The 26,566-nt window shown below is 43.0% G+C and overlaps 1 protein-coding gene across 2 annotated transcripts in view; it reads right to left on the minus strand.

The window, feature by feature from the left end:
• LOC117255642 (apoptosis-stimulating of p53 protein 2-like) overlaps nucleotides 1-26,566 on the minus strand; it is a 45,732-nt gene that overhangs the window by 16,845 nt on the left and 2,321 nt on the right. For both annotated transcript variants that reach the window (XM_033624761.2, XM_033624762.2), the window contains 4 exons: nucleotides 7,664-7,811; nucleotides 7,426-7,539; nucleotides 1,665-1,741; nucleotides 560-661 (listed from right to left, as the gene is read on the minus strand). In XM_033624761.2, coding sequence (XP_033480652.1) covers nucleotides 560-661; nucleotides 1,665-1,741; nucleotides 7,426-7,539; nucleotides 7,664-7,811 — 441 coding nt within the window. The remainder of the gene's footprint in view (nucleotides 1-559; nucleotides 662-1,664; nucleotides 1,742-7,425; nucleotides 7,540-7,663; nucleotides 7,812-26,566) is intronic.

Here is a 26,566-nt window from a genome sequence, read left to right on the forward strand (position 1 = left end):
TACTAGAACTAACAGGTGGCACTGGTTTGCCAGTAGAAACAGCGTGTTTGCCGAAAGCAGCAGTATATGACTTTGACGGGGTTTTGCCGATCTGACAGAGCAGAGGATTCTGGGAGAGAAGGAGAGGAGGCGTGTGTGTTAAAGTGAATAAGAACTGGTGTATCGGTGGGAAAGTGAGCTGCTGTCCAGTTCCTGCTGTGGATCTCTGCTGTATACTGCTCACAGGCTGCACAGTGGTGCTGCCCGTGCTCAGGAGGAGCGACCATGCAGCTGTCTTGTTCAAGTCGGGCTTTGGGGACAGAAATGATTTCACAAACAAAAACCATGGATCACCACAACCATGCCGAAACATGGACGATTATAAAACAGCAGCCAACGACCGAAGAAGATGCAACAAGGGACTAAATGACTGTGCACGAATTAAAGGAGCTGATGGTCACATTTCACTGGACGTGTACCTTGTATAAATCCATGTGACAATAAATGACTGACTGATTGCTGAATAGTAGTAGTTTTATTGGCCAGTATCAGTCGCAGCATTAGCTGTGTAGTTTGGTACCTTGGAGGCCAGCAGCTGCTGCTGGGCGTTGATCTGCTGCTGCTGTCGGGCTGCCAGATCCTGCAGGTCGCTCAGCGTCACGTCCAGACGAGGAGCTGAGACCTGCAACACACACACACACACACACACACACACACAGAGTCAGAGTTCACCTTCAAACACACATGAGCAAACTTCAAGAGATTTATACAGCGCAGTCTTCTCAACAAGACACAACTTTCTATCACGCTAAAACCACCATATGTCCTACTGTACAATTCTATTTTTGCACCTGTTCAGTTTCTGTCATTTTATTAACTTTAACATTTTATCTATATTTTTGGCCATTTTATCAATATTTTTAAGACAGCTTATTAATATTTTGGGGGCCATTTTATCAACATTTTTTCAAACATTTTTTTTTTGCACACCTTTTAAACAATAAGATAATACTTTTCTGACATTTTATCAATATTATTTTTATAACAATTTTTCAGATATTTTTTTAATATTTTTCTGATATTTTATTACCTTTATTCCTGACATTGTAATCATATTTTCTGGACATTTTATCAACATTTTTTGGACATTTTATTAAAAGAATTTCCAGAAATTTTATCAACATTTTTTCAAACATTTTTTTTAACATTTTTTAAGACAATTCAGTACATTTTTTGGGCATTTTTTCCGACATTTTATTAACATTTTTTTTCTTACATTTTATTCATTTTATCAATTTTGTTCAGTATTGAACTGCAAAGACAGCTTTTGCCGATCCTATACAATATTAATTTATATCAAGAGACACATGTTCAAAACTCAAAACAAGGTTAAACTGGGCTCTTGGGTACAAGAGGACAACCACAATCTAACAACACCACCAAAGCTCCAACTGCTGCTTAAACCACGCTGTGTCCTACTTTACATTTCTATTTTTGCACCTGTTCAATAAACAGCACACAACATAAAAACCAGGCAGGGGAAAGATTTTGCTTCTCTGTTGATGGACCTAGGCTAACAGTTTCCCTCTGCCTCCAGTCTTTGTGCTAAGCTAGGCTAAACACATCTGTGTACTGGACGCACAGAAACTGCTCCTCTCATCTGCCTCTGAGTAAAAGCGTCTCACCCCATTCTCCAGACATCTCTCCACAGACACTTTCACCTGGTTCCTCTTCATCATCTGATCTGCAGCTCTGGATCCACCTGGAAGAAGAAAACACGGTTAGCATCAATGCTAATTTTACCTTTCACCCATGTTAGCTGTGTGGCTCTACAGATGGTAGTGTCGACCGGTCCAGACTGAAACGTCTTACAAACTGTTGGAAGGATTGCAGTGAAATTTGGTACAGATATCAATAATATAATCCTATAATCCTGATCCTCTGACTGGTCCTTTAGTGCCATCATCAGGTCAAAATGTTAATTTGACCAATGCTTTGTTTTTGACCAAATAGCTGCAAAACTAATGACCAGGCTCGAACTGGCCAATAAGGAATTCTAGCCAATGCCAAGAGGGCGGGCCCAGCTTGTGGGCCACGAGGTCACCACCAGCAATGCTGGAAAAAAAATTGTTCAGAAAAAAAGAGAGACCTGCCGGCTGCACCGCACATGATGTTGGAACAGCCCATCTGATACTGTAAGATAGGTGCAGTAGTACCGGCTGTCGTCACCTCCTCTATCCCGCCAAGTGGATCAGTTTAATGTCAGAGGTCAAGCAGGAATTAAATGAAATCAAGACAGAAAGTGGGGAGTGAGAGGAATGTAAATACAAGTCATATAGATAAGGGAGCTAAAAACAAAAATGTGGAGCAGAAAAGGTCAGAGACAAAAAACCAAGTACTCGAGGCTGCAAAATGTTGGTAGCGTTAGCAGCAGTGATAGCGGTAACAATCGTCTGCCGGCTGCCCCAAACGAAGAGAAGGAAAGAAAGCCTGACAGAAATTTCATATTTTCGACAACAGTAAGTGTTGTGCGACACTTTTCTGTCGTATCATGCATCAGGAGATTCTGTTTTGTCGCCATGGTGACAGTAGTTTTACATCCACACCGACTTTGACCTGCATTCAGCGTCTCTGTCCACAGAAGCAGCCGTCAGTCAGCTGCAGCTCCTGCAGAGCTGAGAGGATAGCGGCCGGTCAAACTGCCTCCACCAGGCCGACTGACAGCAGACATTGACTGAACCAAAAACAGTTTTCATGCCAGCGTCATGGAAAGAAATGAGCAGTGTTTGTATTTACTGATTGATGTTTCCCAGCCGACCGTAGTGAGTGAGGGGAACCTGCCGCTCAGAGACGGACTGGGAGCTGATCAGTTAATGAATAAATGGATAACAAGAAGTAGCAATGGGGTCGGTCCAAAGGAAACTTCTCTCGATGACACACAGTTATAGCTGTCCTTGTACACCCTCAAAGACACAAACAACTGGATACCCCACAACCCACTGCAGTTCAACAAGGACAAAATGTTTGTGGCCAGAAAAATTTTCATTCAGCCTCTCTTTCTGGAAAGTACCACACAGTTAAGAATCTGGGTGCTGTGATTGATTCTTGAACATTAATTTCCAGAGCAACAAATGTAGATTCATTTGCTGCTGAAAACAGTCCCAAATAAAGTCACTATTTCTCCCTGTTTGTTTGATTTTAACAAACTGCGGTAAACTATATGTTTTTATGACTTCAGTGGGCTCGGAGCTGAGATCCACAGACAGGAAGTCAGACAGTATTAAGAGACGGACTAACATGTTGTTGGTTTTTGAAGCTGCTCGTTGGATTTAAATAAAGTAACAGCAGCCGTGTCCTCTGAGGTAATGTTTGCTCTGCAGTGGTTTTACAGTATTTCTGAGATCAGTCCTTGACCATGCAGGTTAAACACGAGCTGATGGAGCAAACTGTTTATCAGCTCATGAAAACCTCAGAGGGGATTTCCTTTGTTTTTAGAACAGAAAAACAAAATCTCAATCCTTCGAAAACCCCACAGAGCTCAGCAGCTGCACACTCGACTCCCTTGAGTCATAAGCTGATTATAGTTTGTCATCGACTGTAGTAACACTGAAGCTCCTCTGTTAGCGTACAGACGATCCTGCTGCTGATCTGCACCGCGTTGCTGTCGAACCTCCACATGCAAGAAATACAACTGGATTACTGTGAACGCTCCCCTGAAGGCAGTAGTTTGATTCAAGTGTTTATACTCCATGTTTTATTGTGAGACATTATCACTATGTTTCCTCTGGCTCTTTAGCCACCAAACGTTGGTGTTTTTATTGTCTGATTGCTGAAAAGTGGTTGGTTTTTACCGAGACATACTGTGTTTCCTGTTCAGATAGCGCCATGAGAAGCTGTTGATTTTTAGCGAGACTTTACTGCATTTCTGGGAGGGACACTACCATAAAAAGTGGTTGATTTTAACAGAGATCTTGCTGCATTGCCTTGTGGGATAGTGCCATAAAGAAAAATGTTTTTTGTTGTTGTTGTTTTACAGAAACATTGATGAGTGTCTGTCCAGAGGAGTGCCTTGAAAAGAGGTTGTATTTAATAAAGATTTTGGTGCATTTCCTTGCGGGAAAGTGTCATAAGAAGCAGTTGATTTTTTAGCGAGACATTGCCGCATTTCCTGCCGGGATAGTGCCACCAAAACTAGGTATTACAAGCCAAAACATGATCTTTTACTTACCATAACCACGTGGTTTTTGTGCCTAAACCTAACAACATGTTAACAACAGCGTCACTTAAAGTTAAAACTTATTTGCTACATAACAATGTGCAAATGTATCCGTGGTTTGCAGAAACATACAATGCCAACGTTCAGTGTTCTCAGTGATCCAACAGTCTGTCTGAAGATTCTCACACTTCCAGCAATGTTTGTTGCCTCTGCACATTTTAACGTTTGCACACGATTGTCCTGCTACTCCACATGATGCAACTCCTGAGAAGCACTTCTAGCACTAATTAAGATTACTCTGCAGTTTCTCAGCTACAACTTCAGCCAAATAAAACGTCAGAGTTTCTCTGCTGACTGTGAACAAAATGGTTTCTACTAAATCTCTGCAGACAGGGAGAGACTGAAGTACAACATGGAATCACAAGTTTATCGTAAGTTGAGGCTGTAATGCATTTCTCCTTTTGGAGCTGCAGCGATTCATTTTGTTAAATGTGTAGCTGAGACATCCTGACTACTGAACTGAATAGGAAAGAACAGAATAAACATATCTCAGCTGGGCAGAAAATGACAATGAAAGCAGTATAAGCATAAATACAGGACTCATGACCAGAGTTGTACTCGAACACGTACGTCTCTGTGAAGCTGAGGTCAAACTGCAGAGCACTGAGTCAGAGTTGGAGATCACAGACAGGACGTCTGGCTGAGACTTGGCTCACAGAAATGGCAGACTTCACGTTTGACCTCGACCAATCACAGCTGGTCATTCATCACAACATCCACGACTTACAGCGGTGTTCAGGAAGGAGCTGCCAGGTCTCTGCTCCACAGAGCATCAGCGACATATTCCTCCTTCACTTCATCATGTTTAAAATGCAGCAAAGGCTCCTCACAGTCACTGAGCAGGTCGGGAGATGACGCACTGGTTGCCTTTCACTATGACACGGGATCAAACCAGCGAATCCTGTCAGGCTGATGTTGTTTAGTCAGATTCAAGCGAAAATGGAGACTGGCAAAAACACCAGCCGCAGAGAGCGCAGAACTGTGAGGCATGTAGCAACACAAAACCATCGAGCAAAAAGCTTCTTTCTCATTAAAAACTATTAAAAATAATCTGCCTCCAGCTGCTAAAACGTTTTCTGTGTGATCAGGGCCTCAAACATTTTTCGACTCTCAATTTTAAATAGATAAATAATACTAGAAAACATTCAGTGTCAGATTTATAACTATGGAGTTATTTAACCAAGTCTCCAAAAAGACACCGCAGTTGGAGGCTGGATTATAAAGCTTCTGAAAAGGAAACCATCACAGCCCTCGTTGGGGCGGCAGGATGGCTAACGTTAGCTTCTCAACTAATATTAGTAAGTCTCTCCTTCGCATGGAGGTTAAGATGATATTAAACATTATAAATGGTATGTTGTATGTGGCATCATCAACCCCAGAGTTACCTCCTATAGTGTCCAGTATGTCAGATTTTTCTCATCAGTCTGGTTCAACACTTAAACCCTGTTTTTACAGTTCAGTTCATAGTTTCTGTCTCCACAGTGAAAGTTGTGGATGGTCCCAACAGAAGCGTTCCTTAGCGTCCCCATGTTTGGTCCCCCCTCTGTTGGGGTACCTAGCACACAGATCTGGTACTAAAAGGTGGAGCTAGAAACCCTGCAGTCTGATTGGTCAGTAGAGGACAGTCACTCTGGTTTTATGTAACCTCTGTTCATACATCAGTAAACTACAACTATAAAATGAAAGAGAAAAAAATAACTTCATTCACTGGGCCGACTGCCGGCAACTTTTAAGGTGGAACGTTAACTTGTAATGTTACTCAATGCATGAGTTGATGACGTGAATCCATCAGCACACCTTAAATTTCACTGTGACAACTTTGAGCATCACTTTAGTTTTTATATGACACACACTTTTAGTAATGACTTTAAAAATATAGATTCATTTGGAGCGGATTATGTGAAGGTCATATATTCTAATCCTCACTTCCTGTGGGCTACAGCAACACTAAACCCCTGAGCTTGCCTGAGAAGGACTAAATGCACAAAGCTGCTATTTTTAAATATCCCATGGAGAGAGACTCTCACTGCAGCCTGTTCTATTTTGTTGTGAAAATGTGGGCGTGCAGCCTCGTTCTGTGGACGATAAACCAGGTGCAGACTTCCATCTGTGTCACCGCTGATGAGGAAATACAGCGAGTGCTGGACGGAGCAGTGAGTGACAACAACCCCGCCCACATTTAAGAGGACTGTCTGAACACACCGAGGGTCTAGGTACCATGTCTGAAGGCTTACTGCTGGTTCCACAGGTGCTGGACTGAAAGGGTTTGGTGGAGACGGGGCTGGCGAGGGGGACCGGTGCAGATCAGGTGTTAAAGTGTTAAATGTGCTCAGTTTGTTCTCAGACATCATGACGTCGGAGATCACATTTATTATTCACTCAGGCTGTTCCACTTCTCTGAACACAGTTAACTCACCCTGGGCATGTGATCATGTCAAGCTCTGTGACAGGACGAAAACACTTTGGTGGACACACAATGGTTGTCCACTCAGCGCACTCTGACGATTTAGTTACTCTAGAAATAACCCGTGCAGATTTTCCCCTCATTGACCAACAGTTTGTCTCATAACTCCCTATGCAGGAAAAACCTGCCAGTGACTGCTGATATCTTCTGTTCTTATTCAGCTGTTGCTCAGAGAGACATTTGTCTGTTTCTGTTGAACCATCGCACAGCGTTTTGTTTTCCATGTACAGAACAAATCTTCAAACTAAATAACATCTGTTGGTAAAGAGGACTTTCTAACCCTTCATCAGAGACCGCTCAGACATTTAGAGGAGTCCTCTCACACATCTGACTGGATGCCATCAAACTCTGTGGCAGCAGATTATAAACTTCTCAACTGTATCATGTGTTTGTTTCCTTCAGCCCGTCTCTGGTCGGTCCAGCTCCCCTGCACTGCAGTCTTTATCTCTGTCAACGACCTGCTGTCTTCCTGTGGAGGATGTAGACGGTCTGTCTCACCTCATGGACACACAGGGAGTCACCAGCTGCTTCTTTTCATTTGTGACGATTTTAGAGATTCACATTATCACCCCCCCTCCCTCCCTCCTCCCCGACCCTACCTCGCTCCACACAGGAACATGACCCCTCACTGGCTTCCCACCTGTAAACCCATGATATCCTGCTGTAAGTGTTGAACCCTGCGCGGTGGTGAGCAGGTGTCTCCTACCTGACTCTCGTCCTGGAGCTCTCTGGTGACGCAGGAGGTAACGGACCTCCCCCCTCTGCTGCCCCCAGCGCTGCAGCACCTCCAACATCCGCTCGCCCTCTCCAACCACATGTTCTGATTAAAAAACATGGACATGAAAAAGGAGAAAAACATAAGCATAAAGATGTTTGGACACGACTTACATTAAACGGTCTTTAGCCATCCCCGTTTGAATTCAGGCTGTTTTCTTTAAACTCACCTGAGCCTCTCCACATCTCGGCCAGGTAGCAGTCGGCCTCGCCCGGCTCCTTGCAGAGCTCCACCACATCTCTGCACAGCGTCTCCGGCGTGATGGGAACCTCGCTGAAGTGCTGGTCGTTGTTGCTGAGGTACACGGTGAGGAACATCTGCAAACACACAGATCACACACCAGACAGAGTGAGAGTCGGGTTACATTCATGTTCCCCACAGAAAACATCAGGTGAATGTCTGTTGGAGACTTCCCAGGGCTCAGGTCATGTCCCCCGTGTTTATAGTTGCAAAGAATCTTATTGGTTGATTCCAGTATTTATAGAATGAGTATTTTATATCAGCCCCTTCAGGATGTTGAAACAGCCACAACACAAATTCAATCGTATTCCATGAATTCTGCACAACCTTGTGATTTTGTTTCACCGAGCTCGGCACTCCCCTGCACACGTTTACCAACAAAAATTACTGCTAAACGCCGTGCAGTGCAATTTACTGATGCTCTGCATTAAAGCAGGGGTAAAGTGCTTTGTACCAACAAAGCAACAACAAGAAAAATCACCATGACGGAGGCGGTTGCATCCACATGTGTGCAGGTGCTGAAAGAATCACTGAGTTTGATTTAATGTGCAGGTTAGTGGTAACGTCTGTGTTTAACTCACAAACTCAGCACAGTTTTATTTTCACTGGAACATGGTGCCTTCGATTTTAAATGAATTCTACAACAAAAAGGAAAATCAATTCCATTGCAAAAAACAAACAAACAAACAAAAAAAATCTGCCATGCAATGAGGCATTTTATACTGCAACAACTCCAGAAGTACTGACATACATATAAACATACACATTATGCTGAACAATTCTGAAAAAACAAAATCTTATTATTGTCACTGATCAGTGTTTATTTTGTTGACGAAAACTATGATGAAAATTTTTTCGTCAATGACTTTTTTCGTGACGAAAACAAGCTAAAAATAGATCTTGATAATAAAAACTAAGATGAAATTGATATTTTATTTTCATTGATGAGACGTGATGAAATTGTTAGTGGTGGACTATCGGACACTGAAAGCAGAGGCTTGTGATTCTCTTCAGATGCCTGATGAGCATCAGGCTGGTAAACTCCAGTAAATAGTCTGCACCAGAATGTTTGGGTTGGTGCGAGTTGTGAGCTGTAATTCAGCAGTAAATAATCAGCCGTGTGTGTCTGACTGTGGATGGTGGAGCTGCTGAATGGATTTGTGGAGTTTGTTAGTTGCAGCGGTGGCTGTTAGCAGCTAGCTCCGCTCGCAGCCTTCACAGCTTCACCCCGCAGGACTCCACTCAGTCCGGACTGGAGAAGGTTTGTGGGTTGATGGTGTTTCACAGGCAGGTAGGAGGCTCAGTTATCTGTTATCTGTTATGATCCATGAATCAGCCTCACTGGATTAGTTTAAAGATATAGGTTAGGTTAGGTTTCATTGTCCCCAAGGGGAAATTCTTTTCCACAGCACTGTAATTGTTGGACTCAGCATGAAAAACAATGACACACAAACACAGACACCATCAGAACACATCACACTGGCAAGCAGCACACAAAAAGTAACAACATACAGCATATAAACATGACACAATCAACAGGGCCTGTTGTTCAGAGCAGCAATGGCTGCGGGAATCAGGCTTTTCCCGAAGCGAGCCCTTCTGCACCTCAGCGTTTTATACCTGTGTCCTGAGGGCAGCAGGGCAAGATGTTCGTTTAGTGGGTGTGTGGAGTCCTGTTCTATTGAGGTTGCGATACGTAGAAAACATAATGACTAGAACGTTTTGAATTTTTGTTGACTAAAGCTATGAAGGATAAAAATGACAAAAAAACGTGACTAAAACATTTTCATCTTTAGACGAAAAGACTAAATCTAAAATCAGAATTAACACTGTACCAGACAAAGACGTTTTCTTTATTCTGCAGAATATCTCTGCAGCATGACACTATTCAATTTTAGATGGTTTTTCAGACACATATCATCTTTAACAAATACTGCGCCTCCTGCCACTTAAAATTCCAGAAGCCATGTTGTGATTTGGAAAAAATTTTGATGAGCTGTTCAGCCCTAATGCACACACTGCACAGGTTGAAATTTGCACTGCACGCACATCTTTTTCTCTGTCACCTGGAATAAACTCTGTGGATGCCTGATGATGAAAAATCCACCAAACAGACACGTGTCATCTGTCGTAGTTCTCCGAGTCTCCTCCTGTCCACAGTCATTAGACTAATGAGTGTCAGTCACTCATCAGAGGAGACGCCCAGGTGGACCAGTGTTCCCTATCTGCACCTGTTTCTCTCTGACTAAACGCAGTGTCTGAACCAGGAAGTAAAGATAATAAAACGAAGGAAACAACAGAAAGAAGACGGTGACACCTTTGGGAGCTGGTGGAAAAACAACACACATAATAAACAGCAGTTTCCTGTTTGTTTAAAACACCAGAATGTTCTTTAACAGACTGTGTTGACAGTTAAACCAGTATGTGATGTGAACCTGCCTCCTTCACCTCTATGGCAGCTTCCTGTTCTATTTAAGACTATAATAGATATTTGTGGACATAACTCCCATGATGCATTGGGCCATCTGTTACTCCAGCAGGGTATCTGCTGTCAGGATCAGAGCCAGATCGCCTCCCACAGCCCGCCAACCTGCACGGAGGCAGCGTTTCTCTGCCTTTATTCATCCTGAGAGGGTGGTGCTGAGCGATGACCGGCTCAGAGGCTCGTCGGAGGACGCTGAGCTGCATGTTCACATTCTGTGTGGAGCTGAGAGGAGGATTTGAACCCTCAACCTGAACCTGGTCTCCGTCTGACGTGAAAAATGCCGTGTTTGACCTCTCTGAAACGGACTGCAGCATCGTTTACACGCAGACGATGTCGGCTGTTACTGAGGTTAAAATGAAGCTCATGTTTAACACAGAGCAGGTGCTTCTGATGCATTAAGAAATAAAACAGGCTCACACTTCTTTGTGGTAGAAACAAAGAACAAAAAGCTGTCCTGACATTATGCTCTAAACGCTGGTGTTCCACAGGGTCATTTTAAACTGTCCTTCGCGGTTTCTGAAGATGTGAAAGTGACTCTGAGTATTTATTTTTGCCTTCAGCTCCTTCTGCTCTCCGTCTGTCTCTGAGCTGCTTCCATCTACAAGCCTGAAACAATCTGTTCCCTTTTTACCACAATGGAGTCGTTATTAATGCAGTAAGAGAACCATGTATGTACGAAAAGTTTAGAGATTGGAAAAATTTCCAGGACAGTCGGGATCAAAATGTTGAGCAGAACAGCACAATTAAAGAACAATTGAAACATTCTCTCCTTCACATTGTCTACAGCCCAGTCCCCAGAGGAAATGTTGGCATTGTACGTTTCTGCAAAACACTGAATGTTTCATTTGCATGTTTTGTACGTATTATGTCCATGTCTCTAAAGTGACGCAGTTTAAGAGTTGACTTTGTCATTGGGAGGTGGAGGGGGTGGTGGATAGCATGACGACTAGAGGAGACACCTGCCAAGCTGTCGCCTACTGTTCAACACCAGCAAACAACAAAACTGTTTATTTTGATTTTAGTCTTTTTTAAAGGGCCAGTGTGTAATATTTGGCATGGTTTATGTCAAATCTGAATCTGAATATTCTACCCATTAATATGTTTATATAAGTGTATAATCGCTATAAAATAAAATTTGTTTGGTTTTCGTAGCCTTATAATTATGCTTTTTTATATATATATATATATATATATATATATATCAAGGGCCTTGCTTTAGAGAGGTCGCCATCTTGCGCTGCCATGTATGTACGGCAGCCCGAGCGGACAATCCAGCCAGCCAGAGAACACGTTTCGCGTGTATAAATGAACCAACGAAGACAGCGGAAGGAAGGAAGAAGGAGGAGGAAACAGCAGAGTGTTAGTAGTTCGTCGATAGAGAGTAGTGAAAAGTTTTTTTAGTTATAAAGTTTGCGAATGGACCACACTTACCACGCAACAGGAGAGAATGAACCCGAACCGTCATCTGCGAGGAAAAGAAGACGCACCTTCACTCCTTGTGATGCACTCTCTGCGACGCTTTTCCTCCTGATGATATATCTCCCCAACGATGGTAGCAGTAGCACCGAATCCCATTCTGTGCATTCAGCCTCTCTTCTCACCCGCTCAGCATCAAACACATGGAGTTCCTCATCTGTATGCTCCGGCTCAAACAGGTATGGCTCTGGGTCTGTGTCCGCTACAAGAAACTCTTCAAAATCACGTTCAAAGTCGTCCATTGCAGCTACTATAGTCCGGAGATATTGCTAGGCTAAATAAACAGCTGAGCTCTGTTTACAGGCTACGCTGTCAGTCAGTGTGCGGGCTGGAGATTGGTGGAGCAGAGAGGGGAGGGGGGTCCCCACTCGGTATGGTAAACGAGTATGTGTGTATGAAGTGTGTCTGTTACACCAGAAGAGTCAGAGTTTGGGACGGAGTGGAGTGTTACCAGAGTTTCTGGAGTGCTCAAATAAACTGGCCTTTTCCCCGAACGCTCCACTGGTCTCCTGCTCGTGAGGAATTCATTACAATATCATAACATGGTTTAGATTTCTAAATAAACATTCACCTCGTCACTAGATAGACCTACTCCTGAAAAAGTCATGCGCAAGGCTTTTTGTCCCTACGAGGCCACCGTCATTTACCGACGGGAGGGGTGAGCGAGTGAGCCCTGCAGTCTAGAATTTGACCACTGATGTCACTGTTTTCAACCCATTTTACACACTGGCCCTTTAAATCAACCCATAGTTTCTTTGTTTTTTTTAGAGACCTATAACTGTGTTAACAGCAACTTTTTAAGCCCCAAATACGTGGGTACTTTTTTGTGTTAAGCAACCCGTGGCTGTTTTTCCAGCAGCTGTTTTTTCTGTTAGCCCCAAATAAGTTTTTTTTCAAAGTGGCCCTTATGTATTTTTCCAGCCATTTTTTAGCCCCGCTTTTTTATTTTCTGGGCCACCTGTAGGTGTTTTTTCCAGCAGCTGTTTTTCTAGCAGCTGTTTTTCCAGCGGCCTTTTGGCCCCCATACCATGTTTTTGGGGGGGGGTTGTTTATTTATTGTTTATTTGTTTTTTTTTGTTTTTTTTTGTTTGTTTTACAACAACTGTTTTTTTTTTTTTGTTTTGTTTTGTTTTTGCGACCGGTAGGTGTTTTTCCAGCAGCTTTTAAAGCCTCCAGATGAGTTTTTTAACCCACGCTTGGATGAAGATCAATCTGACATTCAATCACAAATTCAACTATTCTTTTGGTTCTTTTAAATCATGTTGTTTCTGCTTCCTAATGTGTCCACAAAGCAGACAAAAAGTCTTTAATATCTGTAGTTAGTGGAAGCATGGCGGCTGAAAACCGGATAAACCGGAGCTGCTTTCTTGTTTTTCTGAGAATATAATTTTCTCACCTGGCAGCAGCAGATAAAGTGTGAACCTGGCAGAGAGAAACTGGGATCGAGTCCACGGAGTCGTCATCAAAGAGCTGAAACAACGAGCTGAAAGCTTTCTGCTGAACACCAGGTCACACATCAGGGAGGATTCTGGGTAAAACACCCAATGTTTGGCTTTTTAAATCCTAAATACTCTAGGGGAGGTTTGTGAAGGTAATATTCACTCTGTCAACTCGGTCACATTCAAACTGAAGCTGAAGCAACCCTGCGGTCCATCAGCTGGTCTGCAGAGGTGGCTCATGGGAGATAAATTGTCAGATGACGTAGCTTAATGTTATCGTCAACACTTAATCTCAGTGAGAGAGAAATATTTCAGTCTCTCCGTCATTAAAAATAATAAAGTCAACAGACTCAGTGACAGAGATGAATTAGCCGGCCTGCTGTCCTACATACAGCTCTGAAGGAAAACTAGAGCGCCGCCGCCGCCTTTCTTCAGGTTCATGCAAATGAAGTGGGTCACTGCCGTCAGTCACTGAACCGAGGTCGACCAGGAAACGCCGCGGCCAATCAGAGCAGGGAAAGGAGAGGCTGTCTGTCCCTCAGGACGACAACAGGGAGGGGGAGTGAGACCTCCTGTCGTCAGTGAGGCTGCTTATAGAACCTGAGAACAGACTGAAGGTGTCAAAAAAAAAGAAGCATTTTTGTACTGAGAGAAGTGGCGAATCGAAAACCGCCCTGCTGTCATGAAACTCTGAGGACGTCAGAACAGACAGATCTGAACATTTGGACCTGTTGACCCGATTTCCTGTATCCGGATACTTCCAGATTGTGTTGAGACAAAGTTTAGAGGACACAGTTCACACCTGATATTCAAAAGTATCTAAAGTCCATAGAGTGTGCACTGAAGCTCATATTTCACTCTCCTCACCTCTGACTCTCAGGCCCAGACACACCAAACCAACATCAAAGATCTAGCGGCGATGAAGTCTGACTGCTGCGTTGCTTAATGTTGCCTGTGTCTCAGCCAAAAAGTTGCACATGAACACACTGCAAAGACTATGGCCGACGGCAAACCAGCATGTACGTGCTGCACCTGCATGAGAGGAAATATTTCTCTGCACAGCAGTGGCTTCATCACACTGTGACCTCCAGCATGACCTGGGGCGGTTTGCAGCCGAATGTGAAGCAGTTGGGATAAGAGTCAGCACCTCCAAATCTGAGGCCATGGTTCTCTGCTGGAAACTGGTGGATTGCCTCCTCCAGGTTGGGAGAGAGTTACTGCCTCAAGTGAGGGTAGAATGGAGCGTGAGATGGATCAGCGGTTTGGTGCGGCTTCTGCAGTTATGCAGGCGCTGCACTGGTCCATCAAGGTGAAGGCGAAGCTTTTGATTTACTGGTCCATCTCCGTCCCAACCCTCACCTATGGTCATGAGCTCTGGGTAGTGACTGAAAGAATGAGATCACTGATACAAGCAGGTGAAATGAGTTTCCTCTGTAGGGTGTCTGGGCTCAGCCTTAGAGATAGGGGGAGGAGTCAGACATCTGGAGGGAGCTCGGAGTAGAGCCGCTGCTCCTTTGTGTCAAAAGGGTTCAGTTGAGGTGGTTCAGCATCTGATCAGGATCCTCCTGGGCGCCTCCTGCTGGAGGTGTTTCGGGCACGTCCCACTGGTAGGAGGCCCCCGGGGCAGACCCAGAACACACTGGAGGGATTATATATCTCATCTGGCCTGGGAACACCCTTGGGGTCCTCCAGGAGGAGCTGGAAAGTGTTGCTGGGGAGAGGGACGTCTGGGGTGCTTTGCTCAGCCTGCTGCCCCGCGACCCAGCCCCAGATAAGCGCATGAAAATGGATGGATGGATGAACAGCAGGCATTGGTTGTCTGAATTAATCATTCAAAAAGGGAAACCAGAAGACCAACAGAACGGATTCAAGACGCTGGTTAGTAAATTGAGACCTGTCCCCAGGATTTGGAGCCAATTTTTGTAGTGGCCATAAGTGAAATCACAGTTCATGAGTCGGTGATGTCACTGGGCCCAAAAAGACCAAAAGACTTACACCGGGAAATAATTTTTTTTTATGTTAACTATTTCCCAGCCATTGGTGAGATTTTCCGGCAATCAGTGTTTTCACTGTTATAAGATAGGGACCTCATGTTGTCAAATAGAACAGCACTGCCACGTCCAAAATGAATAAGATCCGCTGGAAACCTGAAGAACATATAGAAGCTTGTAAACCGCATGAAAACGCCGGCGCCAACAGAAAAGTTTACAGTTGCACAAGCCGTGGAGATGTTGATGGACCCAGACTCCGACACTTCCTGTTTTGATCAACATTCTGAATCTGATTGAACGAAGAAGCAAACGAGTTTGGTGGGACGAAACGGGATCTGCATGACTGCGACACACGGACAAGACGAGCACAGAGGAGACGGAGACAACAGAACACTGAACGATTACTGAACATGACAACGTGTTCTGCTGCTGCACCTCAAAGAGAATTTTATTTTACTTATTATTATTATTATTTTCATTTCTACAATTCAGACTGACGTAAGAAAATGAGGAAAAAAACAAAAATGTAAGATTTTATACTTGAAAATGACTCTTTGACAAAAATGCATTTTTCTCAGCTTTCAGTCTGAATTTTTTTTTTTCATGAAAATGCACAAATTTAATTGTTAATTAAAAAAGAAATAGAATAAGATAAAATAAAATGTTTTGAGTAAAAACAGAGGGTCTGTTCTTTAGTTTCATGTTTTTACTGTTTACATATTCATAGAACAAATTATTCTGTGGGTCTTGAAAAATTAGTGAATATGATCAAAATGCTGGAAACTTAAGAAATAATACTCTGGCTGAGAGAGTGTTAAAAATGATACCGATATTATTGTGAACAAGATGATATGACACACCCCTACCGTCAAGGACCAACAAGGTCTGTCGTGACCTGTTTATTTTAACACGTGCAGGTACATTGTTTGTCCATAATTCAGCCGTTAGGCGTCCAAGTGTCCATTCATCAGTTTTAGTTTCCATGTTACGAACTCTTCCTGCTGCCACCCTTCACGAAAACTGTTTTCTTACCCCGTCACACACCTGCTGCCCATCACCTGACCTTACCTACATTACCTGTGTTATCTGTTGTAGTGCGCCACCTCGTGTACAAATAACAAACTGCATCTATTTACATGAAGTCACCATCATTTAAACATGAATTAAAACAGATACAAAGAATGTTACTGTGACTCCAACAGTGATGGACGCTCACTGATGACCCAACACTGACTAAAGGACGACTGTTGGCTCCTCTCTGAGTTCTGCTTAAATACACAGACAGAAAACAGCTGCGTCATTTCCATAAACACCCAGAACAGGTGACTCTGGAATCGAACAGGAAGCTGCAATAAAACACCTGAGAGCGACCCAGTACACCTGGTTCTGTCTGTCTGTCTGCCTGTCTGTCTCTCTGTCAGTCAACAGGCCGCGGCCTCATTAAACTCGTGAGACTGCGGCTCTTAATCCAGCCAGGAATTAGCGCAGCATCATGCAGCTTAATACCAGCGAGCAGCCCACAGCAGCCCTCCGCTGCGAGGGGGGAAATTAATGAACTCTGTCTTCTGTCTGAAACACGTCAGCAGCTTCTTGAAAAACAACCAGGATTCATCAACACTCGTAATCCTGTCACCGACCGCTCAGCTCCTGAGACGCCTCACACAGTTTAACGACAGGCCTCTTTTCAGGGGGACGTTGTTTCTGATTAATGTGGTGTTTTAATGTTGTTTTAAAATCTTTGTTTCTCTGTTTTTGTTTTGTGCACGTCTCAATAAATGTTGACACTCAGAATTGGTGCAGACTGAAATGCATCAGAGTAACCGGCTGTATTTGTGTATCTCTTTCATCCACAGCACTCCCACACTGATGGCACACAGCCTCCATGCAAAGTACTGATCTGACAGTTTGGAATTTGAATCATATCTTTTGCCAGTTTTGTCAAACACTGGCTTCTTCTGTTAATTTTTTAAAAAGTTTTTTATATTTCTAAAAGAAGGATGTCAGAAAAATTTAAATCCTGATTAAAAAGACTTCACTTCATATCTGTCGTCCTGAACCTCTGCTGGACATTTGCTGAATCTTTAGACTCATCAGTTGTATTTTTTTATTCAATAAATATTGCTTATATTTTGTAGTTATATTGCAAAGATTCTGTACTTTTTAATCACTGATATTTATTCTCTTATTCATGCTTTGTTTTAGCCTGGAAATCCAGAGTCAAATCTAGAAAGATTTAGAGTCTGGCCCTCACCGATGCACCCTTCCTACCCAAGGGGCGGCACTAACTGAGGCATCTCAAATGCTGCCGCACGCAGTTGGATAGCACGATGGCCAATCAGAGCAAACACAAGGTGACGTATTCATTGCACTAAGCCCCATGTGTTTGCCGACCAGTGGGGCTAACTGATATATTATGCTTTTGCCATATCCCGTCAGCAAAACGTCAAAAACGTCCTTCCTGGAAGTGAAGGCTTCAGGGCAGTCTTCTGTTCCTCTCTCAAGGAGAAAGATAAGTGTAGCTGGCTTAGTGTTTCTTCCAAAGCTAAACTGAATGGACGCGGTCCTTCGCCAGCTGCCATCTTGGCTGTTTACTTTTTGACTCCTACGGCGCAGCGCTGTCCTCATCATGTTACGCCCGCCCAGAGCCCGCCTCTGTCAGACAGACTGATCTGATTGGTCCGATAGGCGATTCATCGGGCTCTGCTCGTCGGGGCCAGATCCCCGTGCAGAGCAAATTAGAATTTGCTAGGGGCGGGGCATCTGGATTTCCAGGTTAGCTTTGTTTCATTCTTTGTAAACATCTGTGAAGGCTTTTTACAGGTGACACAATTGCAATTTAAAAGTTAAAGACGAAATCCTGGAGTTGAAAAAGCTTCAGTTTTTCACTCTTGATGTGCAAACGATTTATTTTTGGTCAAATCTTAAATGAGATGTAGAATAATGATGAAACATTAGTATTTTAAGATTTTTTCATGTATTTATTTATTTTTTACTGATGGAAGCGTTCGTCACACATGATGTGTCCAAGGACCATCGGAAAATCCAACATTCATTTCTGTTTTTACAGTTTCTGGCTGATAAAACAAGTCAGTTTGGCAATTTTTAAAGGAAACATGTCTTCGGCAGGTTTGGAAAGTTTTCTTTAAAATTGGTGGTTAAATAAATACAACCAGTTAAATGTGTAGGCCCCTCCCCTGAGCCAAAATAAAAGTACCTCCTCAGTGCTTGATTAGACATGCCTCCCCTTTCTGCACCACCCCCTCCCCTCTCATAAATAACGAACAGTCCCTAACAGAGCTTTTTTTTTTTAACCCTGCAGTATTACTTTTCACTCACGTTAAATATCTGAATAGTTCTTTTCAAATAATCTAAATAAATTAAATTGTATTTTTTATTTACTTTAAACAAAGTAAATAATACATTTGATTTATCAGTTTATTATCTATATTTTATTTTACTATTCATTTCATGTTTTCATAAATAACAAACACTCCCCTACTGTCACTTTACCTTGAAATATTTGTCCCATGTGCCCTTGTATAATTTTCTTTTTTTTCCTAATTCTATTCTTGGTTCAGGTTTTTATATACCTCTTAAAATAATAACGGTTATCTTATCTGATTTAAAGTATTTTACTTTTTAGTATCAAAGACTTAAATGTATGAAATCTGATCTGAACATCATCAGACATGAGAGGCGACAGCAGTGAACGGAACAGAGTGAAAATATAAACTTCATTTGTTAGTAAAATGAATGATTAATGTTTTCATTCAGAGCTGGTGTGTTTGCTTCTGTTTCTGCTCGGGGGAAACGTGGCGGCAGCTGGCACGCTGCAGGTCACAGCCCAAATGTTTTGTAGGCGGCGTGGACGGCTGGAGCCATATGGCCGACAGCGTCACGTGACACAGCAAGATTGGATTAACGACACACACAAACACACACACACAGGCGCACACACTCACACACACACTCACACAGCCTGCTGTTCAGGATACAACCACAGTCAACAACATCAACACAGGACGCCTCCACTGTTGACACTGAGCTCTGATGCTGTTCTCTGATTGGCCGCCTGCCGTATGTTAATCATACATTGAGATCATTCAGACTCATTTCACTAATTAGCTCGTTGTGTTGTTTCAAACTCCGGCTCGTCTCTGTGGGTAATGGACAAACGCTTCGAGGTTCACAGAGAGGTCACTGATTACAACAATTAAGCGACTGACCCACAGTCAGGCTCCCCGCCGCCTGTCTGACGAGATGCCTCTAAACCTTCCAGATCAACTCCCGTCATCATGACACTTGTCGTTTAGGTCTCGTCTTCAACGCTTTTTTCTTGGTGTCAAAAGAACTTGTCAAGAAAGTGGTGTCACCTGTCACGGCTGCACATTGACCTCATGTAAATCAAGGAACCTCTCATTTCTCAAGAACAGTTCCTCTGATATGCTCCACAGCTGACAGGTGTTCTGTTGGGGACCCAATAATCTGACTCATGGGATGTAGACTGTGGCTGTAGACCTGCCATTGGTCGGTTATTCAGGCCGGCACTCTCCCTTCCTTCTGCTGTCTGCATGTCACAGTTTCCAAATCCCCATCGCTACGGGAAACAACCACCTCAGAGCTAACACTGAAAATGTTTAGTCATGACGTAGACTTGGATTGTGCACTAAGTCAAGCATGCTTTGTTCCTTCAGTGAACTGTCATAAAGATCTACAACAAATAAAACAACTTGTAAACACAGGTCAGAAAAGCCAGACTGATGTCGATCTGTTGATTTGCCACATCTTCCGAAACATCTCCGTCAAACAAAACAATACAACTGAATACAATCCTTTTTGCACAGAGGGTCTGATTTGGACCGTCCCGACTCCACGCCAAATCAGCAAACTTTGTGTTGCCGCTGTCAACAGAGCCGCTCTCCTCCCAGAGAGTCTGCCCGGTTAGCACGAGCTAACATGGTGGCGAAAAGGCTGAGCAGTGTTTGACAGTGAATGTAAAGTTAGAAGCAAAACATATTTACTTAGACTGAACAACCCTGAATGGAACAAAGTGGCAAGAACAGAGTCATTTAAAGCAAACACTGTGTGACACTGGGGCAGAACGAGCTGCACACCAAACACAACAAACGCACACCGATACCGAAACGGCTTGACTGTTGCTAAACCTCTTAATACCCTGTAAGTAACGTTAGCTCTGTGATGCTAACATTCAGAGCTGCACTGTGTGTGTTCTAGCTCCACCTTTTAGTACCAGATCTGTGTGCTAGGTACCCCAACAGAGGGGGGGCCAAACATGGGGACGCTAAGGAACGCTTCTGTTGGGACCATCCACAACTTTTACTGTGGAGACAGGAAAAAACTGAACTGAACTGAACTGAACTGAACTGAACTGAACTGAACTGGACTGAACTGAACTGGACTGAACTGAACTGAACTGGACTGAACTGAACTGGACTGCTTGGCGGAACATAAATATATCAGAGTTATGACAACAAAGCTGCAAACCAATCTGGAATTTTGGTCTCGAAGCTCCAAATATGTTTCCTTGAGCCTCCCTGAGTGACTGGTGGAAAATCCCCCCTAAAACTGACTCTTTGATGTTTGAAAGTTAAAAGTTAAAGACGAAATCCTAGAGCTGAAGAAAGCCTCAGGATTCGTCGTCACGCATGATGTGTCCGAGGACCGTCGGAAATTTGAAAATCCAACAATAATTTTTGTTTTTACAGGTCTGGCTGTGATGAATCGTATCATTTTGGCAATTTTTTAAAGGAGACATGTCCTTGGTTTGGAAAGTTGTCTTTAAGATTGGTGCTTAAATAAATACAAAATACAACCATATACATCTGTAAGCCCCTCCCATAAGCTAAAATAAAAACCATAAGTCCCTCCCCGGTTCTTAAAGAATTATTAGACATCCCCCCCCCCCCCTTCATAAATAACAAACAGTCCCTAACAGAGCTTCTTTTTTGTTTTTTACTCTGCAGTATTACTTCTTTCACTCACGTTAAATATCTGAATATTTGTTTTAAATAATTTAAATAAATTGCATTTTTTATGTATTTAAAATAAAATAACACATTATGTATTTTACATAAAACATTTTTTGCTCCTGTCGTGCAAACAATTTGTTTTTGGTCAAATTTTAAATGACATGTAGAATAATGTGATGAAATATCAGTATTTCACCCAGGTGGGTTTTTTTGTTTGTTTTTTCATGACGGAAGCGTTCGTCACAGATGATGTGTCCAAGGACCGTCTGAAATGTGAAAATCCAACATTAATTTCTGTTTTTATAGCTCTGGCTGTGATGAACGGTGTAATTTTGGTGCCAGTAAACATGCCTTCAGCAGGTTTGGAGAGTTTTCTTTAAAATCGGTGCTTAAATAAATACAAAATACAACCATATAAATCTGTAGCCCCTCCCATAAACTAAAATAAAAACCATAAGTCCCTCCCCGGTGCTTTAGAAATTTAGGTCACAGGTACAAACAGCACAAAACAGGTTGATCTTGTCCAGCAGACATCACTGGAGGTGCAGCAATGTTTAATGCTGCTTGTCCACACCACAGTTTGACCTCCAGCTTCACACCACGCTGACCAATCTGAACCAGACCAGACAGGTTCAGGTGTGAGAGCACCTTGTGATGCCTCATCAGTGGTCAGAATCAATGAACAGAAAACTGCTCTGTAACATCCTCACAAACACCGGAACAACACATCAGATTGTATCGTCAGCTCTGAGACATTCACGTCAGCGTCAGGCTGGTTTGTTAATGAACATGAAGGTTACAACTTCCCTGCTGTAGTTTCCCCGCTCGTCGTCTGAGGAATACTAACACAATACTGTTCCCATATGACCTTGAACAGCTCGTGTGTGTGTGTGTGTGTGTGTGAGAGTTTCTGGTCACTGTGGCAACAGTAACCAAGCAGCAAGGCGAGCTCCGCTGAGCCCTGCCTGCAAGATGACGAGGACGTAGTTTAATGATCAGGGCGTGCTGCGTTTTAAAGGAAGCACGGATGAAACGTTGCAGGATCACTGTGCACGAACACACGCTGACACACCAGCAGCAGCTTCACCTTCAGCGTCACACAAATGTGAGCTGGGAGTAGTTTGTTGTTCTCCTGTTGTCAGTCATTGTCTGGATGTTACACACTACTGTCTGAATAACAATAAGCTCTGTGCGCAGGGGTGCTGGGAAGAGAAGTTCAGCTCAGTTTCCTCAAACACATCTTCCTCCTCCACCTCATCATGTTCCTCATTTATCATTTAACATGCACGGGAAGCAGAACTGATCATACACGCAGCTGGAAAACACACATTTGATGCCTAGCAGACACTGGAGGACTCTGAAAAGACTTTAACACCCGAAGGCAACGTGAGGTTTTAGTCACACACTGTAAGATTGTATCTTGCACGTTCACTATTAGCAGCCTACCACTGGAAACCATTCATTAAATTCATGACATATATTTCATCGTTCTTTGGGGAAGAACATGTTAATGGATCACAAATCTAATCTACTTGCTTCAGAGGAGAGCCATCAGAATCATAAACACAAACTGACAAATAAATGATTCATTAATTCACATGCACTCAACTTGTAGATTTTAAAACATCATCACTGATGTACAAAGTGTACAGTAGCATGTTGGCAGACTGGATCCAGAGGTTGTTTCAAATAAGAGCAGAACAAATGTAAAACAAAGATGTGTTTCAGCGTGTGGAGGAAATGTGTGGACCGATTTAGAGACAGAAATTAAAAAAATGACTACCTGAGTATTTGAATTTCATAAGTTGGAAAACGGCAGGAAAAAAAAAAGAAGCCAAAACTCAACTTAACTATTTCCCATCATGCTCCTGGTGGAAAATATTATGCCAAACTCCATTTAAAGGGACAGTTCAGATATTTTGCAGTGGGGCTATATGGTGTACTTATCCATAGTCAGTGTGCTACATACAGTAGATGTCAGTTTGGAGAAGCAGGCTGGAGTCTGACATTGAAGCTAAACAATCAACTGCTGTGGACGAGGTCAGCAACAAAACAGATTTTAGCCACCTGAAATAACAGTCCCACATTAAGAAAATCAGTGTCAGTGTAATTGTACACTATATTTAGAGTGTTTTCACTGCTTCACATTAAAGTCAGAGTGATTCCCACTGGGAGAATGAAGACGTTATTTCGCTCTATCTTCAAAGCCAGACTACATTGAGAAAAACAGTAATTTTAACTCGCTGAACACAGGAGCTGCTGGTCGACTGCTGCCTCGGTCAGTTAGTGTGTTTGTCTTATTGTGTGAATTTGGCTTTTAAAAGGGTTACTTCAGATTCACCAAAGTCACACAACAACACAAACTAACCAACTGATCGAAGCAGCAGTCGACCAGCAGCTCCTGTGTTCAGCGAGTTAAAATTACTGTTTTTCTCAATGGAGTCTGGTGGCTGTGACGAGATCATAGGCAGGGAACTGAAGACATCAGTGGCCTCTCCATCAGATAAGGCCGCCTGACGGAGAGGTAAAGAGGTGGAAATACTCTTAATATAGCGTACACAGTTTTTTTAGGTGGCTGAAACACATTTTGTTCCTGACCCTGTCCACAGCAGTACAATGCTTAGCTTCTGGGGCTGTACTCCAGCCTGCTTCTCCAAACTGGGGGTGTGCCGACTGACACCTACTGTATGAACTGTGTAACTATGGATAAGTTCCCCATAAAAATCCAAACTATCCCTTTAAAATATATGACGTATTAACAATTTCTGTCCGCAAAAACACACTAGTAGCACAAAATAGAAGGTGTCATATGTCAACAGTATTCGTTATTTCTACATCAATATAATTCATAAATACAAACTGTATCTGTGTACACGCTTTTGGATTTTATCGCCTGACTCACTACCAGCCTACGCTGGTCAGCTCAGCTATTGTAGTGGGAGCAGACTGTGGGAACGAGAAGTGAAGCATCTCAGAAATTAAGATTTCTCACTAAAATAAGTGCTGGTTTGTGGATCAGATAGAAATTAAACACCAGCTCTTGTTCACTCCACGACTCCAGCAGTTTACCGTCTACCTGCTTTGTGGCTTCCTGTTTGGTGCTGGAGAGAGCGCAGCTATTGTTTGTTGACAATGTTCACCTCATTTAACTTCATGATTAAAAAAAAACAAGACTAAAAACTTATGATACTATTTAAAGCCCTGTTTCCACCGAGCAGCACGGTACGGCTCAGTTTGGCATTTTTTTCCATTTCCAACAGAAGCGTTCCTTAGCGTCACCATGTTTGGTCCCCCCTCTGTTGGGGTACCTAGCACACAGATCTGGTACTAAAAGGTGGAGCTAGAAACCCTGCAGTCTGATTGGTCAGTAGAGGACAGTCACTCTGGTTTTATGTAACCTCTGTTCATACATCAGTAAACTACAACTATAAAATGAAAGAGAAAAAAATAACTTCATTCACTGGGCCGACTGCCGGCAACTTTTAAGGTGGAACGTTAACTTGTAATGTTACTCAATGCATGAGTTGATGACGTGAATCCATCAGCACACCTTAAATTTCACTGTGACAACTTTGAGCATCACTTTAGTTTTTATATGACACACACTTTTAGTAATGACTTTAAAAATATAGATTCATTTGGAGCGGATTATGTGAAGGTCATATATTCTAATCCTCACTTCCTGTGGGCTACAGCAACACTAAACCCCTGAGCTTGCCTGAGAAGGACTAAATGCACAAAGCTGCTATTTTTAAATATCCCATGGAGAGAGACTCTCACTGCAGCCTGTTCTATTTTGTTGTGAAAATGTGGGCGTGCAGCCTCGTTCTGTGGACGATAAACCAGGTGCAGACTTCCATCTGTGTCACCGCTGATGAGGAAATACAGCGAGTGCTGGACGGAGCAGTGAGTGACAACAACCCCGCCCACATTTAAGAGGACTGTCTGAACACACCGAGGGTCTAGGTACCATGTCTGAAGGCTTACTGCTGGTTCCAAAGGTGCTGGACTGAAAGGGTTTGGTGGAGACGGGGCTTTAAACATGTTAGGTTTTACTGGAACGTCAAGACGAGAAACAGACTGAGTTTTATGACCACCTCACTCCAACTGATGGAGATCACAGATGTGCACCAGCCAAGTTAAAGCTCTCATGATTTTATTCCAACATTGGAAACTTCTCGGCGATGATGAAATCGCTTGAGAAGTTGAAAAGCTGGTTTAAAACATTTAGGTCTCAGTGGACACTCTGCAGATTTAATTTGCTGCCATGAGTGAATCCAACAGTTCTGATTAAATGAACCGACTCTGAGGTGAAATGTTGGTGCAAACAAACCCAACAGTTCACTCAGTTTTAAATACGACACAACTTTGAGTTGCGCTGTTTCAAACTGGGAAACACAACACTGGCACACACACACGTGCTGTTTTGCGGCAATGTGACCGGTCACTTGTGATTTTTTTTATGTTTCAAAGTTGATGGTTTGCACCAAGTTTCAGCTGCAAGTATCTGCACATACGTTCTTCTAAACACTAATTCTGACAAAAACATGTGGCCAGGTCATCATCAGCTGAAGTTCATGAAGGTGTTTGTAAAATTATCTGTTAAAAACCTCTGGAGAGGAACTGACTTGGAGCTGAAGACAAATCGCTTGGTTGGACTTTGATTTAAGATGTTTTAATGTTGATTGAAATCTGCTTCCCCCTCGAGCAGGGTTTCCCTCTGCGCTGCCCTCCGTGACTGCGGTTAGGGCTTAAAGGATAAGTCTGAGGATATTCTACATTTTTCTTCTTGTCAGCTTATCCAAGAAAAACACCCAAACCAACACAGAATGTATCTCCTGACAAGTGTGGTGTTTCTACAGCCTGATGTATCTCCTTTCTCCTCTGTCATTAAAAACACGTTTTTGGTGGGATGTACACAGGTGAGCACCAGACGCCATTTTTCACACCACTATGGCTCTTCACTTTTTATGCACGATTACTACAATCCTCACAAGTGGCCTTATTGTTCCAGTGAGGATATTGTAAAGGTAAAACAAGGACTTTTCTTGGGATCTCCTGTCATGTTTTCGCATCACAAAGGTGTTCAGACTAAATGCAAATCTCATTTTTCATGCGCACAAAGTCAATGCAAAGACGTGAATAGACACAAATTTGCACGGGGTGCACTGACGTGTTTCGGCGTGAGCAAAAAGACAGACAGGACAAAAAAGCAGAGGGCTCAGAGCAGACTGAGCGAAGCCTCAGGACCACTTGGTAAGTTCTGAAAATATGTATTTGCTGCTTGATTCCAGCTGCTGGTTGTACTTTTCTACCAACCAAGCTGGCAATAACGTTAGCATTAGCGTTAGTGTTAGCGTTAGCTGGCTACGTTACTGTCCCCATGGGAAATTTGACTTGGACTCTGCAAAGCTGGACCCATCAACACATATGGACACACACCACCAGCAA

Source organism: Epinephelus lanceolatus, chromosome 3 (genome assembly GCF_041903045.1).
Source record: "Epinephelus lanceolatus isolate andai-2023 chromosome 3, ASM4190304v1, whole genome shotgun sequence".
NCBI classification, from domain to species: domain Eukaryota; kingdom Metazoa; phylum Chordata; class Actinopteri; order Perciformes; family Serranidae; genus Epinephelus; species Epinephelus lanceolatus.